Source organism: Stegastes partitus, unplaced genomic scaffold (genome assembly GCF_000690725.1).
Source record: "Stegastes partitus isolate 25-593 unplaced genomic scaffold, Stegastes_partitus-1.0.2 Scaffold114, whole genome shotgun sequence".
Taxonomy (NCBI): Eukaryota; Metazoa; Chordata; class Actinopteri; family Pomacentridae; genus Stegastes; species Stegastes partitus.
In genome coordinates this window covers 839,073-842,498 of record NW_007577845.1, presented here as the reverse complement: position 1 = coordinate 842,498, position 3,426 = coordinate 839,073, and the positions used below count along the sequence as shown (strand labels likewise).

General features: G+C 43.0%; 1 protein-coding gene across 2 annotated transcripts in view; it reads left to right on the top strand.

The window, feature by feature from the left end:
* Positions 1-3,426, top strand: part of LOC103354626 (anthrax toxin receptor 2-like) — an 18,305-nt gene that overhangs the window by 12,321 nt on the left and 2,558 nt on the right. Inside the window, exons 11-15 of one of the 2 annotated variants that reach the window (XM_008278065.1) lie at positions 1,124-1,202; positions 1,375-1,470; positions 1,679-1,732; positions 3,048-3,143; positions 3,231-3,404. In XM_008278065.1, the coding sequence (XP_008276287.1) occupies positions 1,124-1,202; positions 1,375-1,470; positions 1,679-1,732; positions 3,048-3,143; positions 3,231-3,404 (499 nt within the window). The remainder of the gene's footprint in view (positions 1-1,123; positions 1,203-1,374; positions 1,471-1,678; positions 1,733-3,047; positions 3,144-3,230; positions 3,405-3,426) is intronic. The other variant, XM_008278066.1, reaches the window with a different exon arrangement.

Below are 3,426 nucleotides of genomic sequence, written 5' to 3'. Positions count from 1 at the left end.
CATCTCTAAGTATACAGGTGCTGGTCATATAATTAGAATATCATGAAGAAGTTTATTTATTTCAGTAATTCCATTCAAAAAGGGAAACTTGTACATTATATTCATTCATTAGACACAGACTGATGTATTTCAAATGTTTATTTCTCTTAATTTTGATGATTATACCTGAATACTAATGAAAATCCCAAATTTACTATACTAGAAAATTGGAATATTACTTGCGACCGATACAAAAAGAATTTCTTGAAATGCTGGCCAACTGAAAAGTATGAACATGAGAAGTATGAGCATGTACAGCGTTCAGTACTTAGTTGGGGCTCCTTTTGCCTGAATTACTGCAGCCATGTGGCGTGGCATGGAGTCGATCAGTCTGTGGCACTGCTCAGGTGTTATGAGAGCCCAAGTTGCTCTGATAGTGGCCTTCAGCTCTGGGTCTGGCGTATCGCATCTTCCTCTTCACAATAGCCCATAGATTTTCTATGGGGTTAAGGTCAGGTGAGTCTGCTGGCCAATTAAGAACAGGGATACCATGGTCCTTAAACCAGGTCCTGGTAGCTTTGGCACTGTGTGCAGGTGCCAAGTCCTGCTGGACAATGAAATCTGCATCTCCATGAAGTTGGTCAGCAGCAGGAAGCATGAAGTACTCTAAAGCTTCCTGGTAGACAGCTGCGTTGACCTTGAATCTAAGAAAACCCAGTGGACCAGCACCAGCAGATGACATGGAACCCAAACCATCACTGACTGTAGAAACTTTACACTCGACCACAAACAACGTGGATTCTGTGCCTCTCCTCTCTTCCTCCAAACTCTGGGACCTCGATTTCCAAAGAACATGCAAACTTTACTTTCATCAGAGAACATAACTTTGTACCACTCAGCAGCAGTCCAGTCCTTTGTGTCTTCAGCCCAGGCGAGACGCTTCGGACGCTGTCTCTTGTTCAAGAGTGACTTGACACAAGGATGCGACAGCTGAAACCCGGTCCTGCATACGTCTGTGTGGTGGTTCTGGAAGCACTGACTCCAGCTGCAGTCCACTCTGTGTGAATCTCCTCCACATTTTTGAATGGGTTTCGTTTCACAATCCTCTCCAGGGTNTTTTTTGGTTTCTGCTTGATGATTACAGATCAGTTGAAGTGCTGATTAGCCTCAACAATGGGAAGTCCTACATCTCCAGTCCCATCACCATCTACGCCACATCGTGTGTGAGTATCAGACTTTATAATGACAGGGGAGCTGGTAGATCTGGGCTGCCTCGCATCCAAACAGTCATGATACGATGCTATTATGACATAAGAGACATCAGTTAAAGATCCATTAACACACCTGCTGGTTCATTAACAACGTGTGCAGCTGATCCGTGTGTGTTGTTTGCAGTCCAGTGGCTTGTGGGTGCTGTGGCTGCTGCTGGCCCTGCTGCTGCTGCTGGCCCTGGCTTTACTCTGGTGGTTCTGGCCTCTTTGCTGCACTGTGGTGAGTTTACCGTCTATCTTTGTACATGATTGTTGTTGTTACTCTGCTTTTCTAATCCTGCCCTTGTGGGAACCCGAAAACTGGGATATTTTTTATCTCAGTTTATATTGAAATATAGCATATATTAGATCTTTTTGTTGTTCTATGACTGGCTGTTGTTGTGTCGCCCTCTTCGTCTCTCTTATTTCTTTCCTATTGTTTGTTGCAGGTCATCAGAGACCCCCCTCCATCCCGGCCTCCTCCTCCTCCACCTCCTGTCATTGTGAGTCGACTCCAGATCTTTGAAAACATATTTTCTGAAGGACGTCAGGTCCCCCGAGGGCTGTTTTGAAGGCTGAAGTTTGAATTTCACCACACGTTGCCATCTTGGCAGCGACAGAGGCGAGAAAATCCACATTTGGGTAAAAGCAGAGGGAGCGTAGGTGGCGATGGGACGGGAGACAGAAGTCATGCTGGAGCAGATTTTATTCTGTCGAGCTTCAGTTCTCTGGTTGTGTTTGAGAAGTTGTGTTCTTCACTGAACAACGTGTTTGGAACCACGTTTACAACTACAAATATTAATTTGATTGAAATAAAATTAATTTAGTTTATTAACAGTGGACGTGAGATAACAATGAAAACTACCCGAAGCAATATTGTGTACGTACAAAACTAAAATGAAATGAAATAAACATATGAAGTCGCTGTTAGTTTAAATCTTTGTCAGTTTAATTACATTTGTCAGCAGAACAAACATGAGGAGGCCTCAGTGCACAAGTTTGTCTACACGACTGTGAGTCTAATTTATTCTAAACTTTTTAATCTCCTAAGAAATATTTTTATTTATAATATTAGAAAAAAAGCTCCTAAAATTTATACAGAAACTCATAAAAACCAAATCTAGACATTTTTAAATGATAAAAACTAAACTGAAATGAACAAAACTAAACAAAAGTTAAAACAAATTTTGAAAATTAAACAAAAATAAAAGCTAATAATAGTGCAACACATACTTTTGTTTAAGCTTAACTCTGTGTCAAGACATTTAATGAAACATTAAGTTAAATTTGGCAAATTTTCATGAGATTTGAAGAAGCCTTTGTAGGCCTGGAAACCACTGATAGTCCTGCAGCTCCTGAGCATTTCCTTCAGCTTTTAATTCAATTCAATTTTATTTGTATAGCGCAGTTCACAACTTATGTCATCTTGCATAAGGTGAAGATCTTAGAATTTAAACAGAGAACCCAACAATCCAAAGTGTCTCTGGACTCCCTCTGAGCGAGCAGTCGGCAACGGTGGGAAGAAACCAAAAAGAAAAAACCCAGTGGGGGTGATAGCAGGATAGCAGGACAGCAGATGGAGAGCAGCAATAGAACAGAACAATAAATATTTTGGGGCTCGGTGAGGCCAGAGGCTCCAGATCAGAGACGTCCTCAGAGAGAGCAAGTGGATTAAATATCCAGCATGTTCAGCGTGACATTGTTGTTTCATGTTCAGACGTCAGACGTGTAATTTAGTTTTACAAATTTAATAGAATACAATTTGAAAAATGCTGGAAACCTGTCCTTTAACTTAAACTCTAACTTTTATTGTTTAAGGAGCCAGAAGAGGAGCTTTCGCCCAAACACAAGTGGCCGACGGTGGACGCCTCGTACTACGGAGGCCGAGGTCCTGGAGGAATCAAACGCATGGAGGTAAATGAGACACGTTTCAGACAGACGTGAAGCATCGCTGAGTTGGATGAGTCTATGGTGTCGGTCATCTGTCTGGGCTTCCTGTAGGTCCGCTGGGGCCAGAAGGGATCCACGGAGGAGGGCTCGCGGCTGGAGAAAGCCAAGAACGCTGTGGTCACTCTGCCGGAGGACGAGGACGAACCGATTGTTCGCAGACCTCCGCCGAGACCTCCTCCCATCTACAACCCCCCGCCACAGTCCAAATGGTACACTCCCATCAAGGTGAGCACATTTCAGGCTTTGT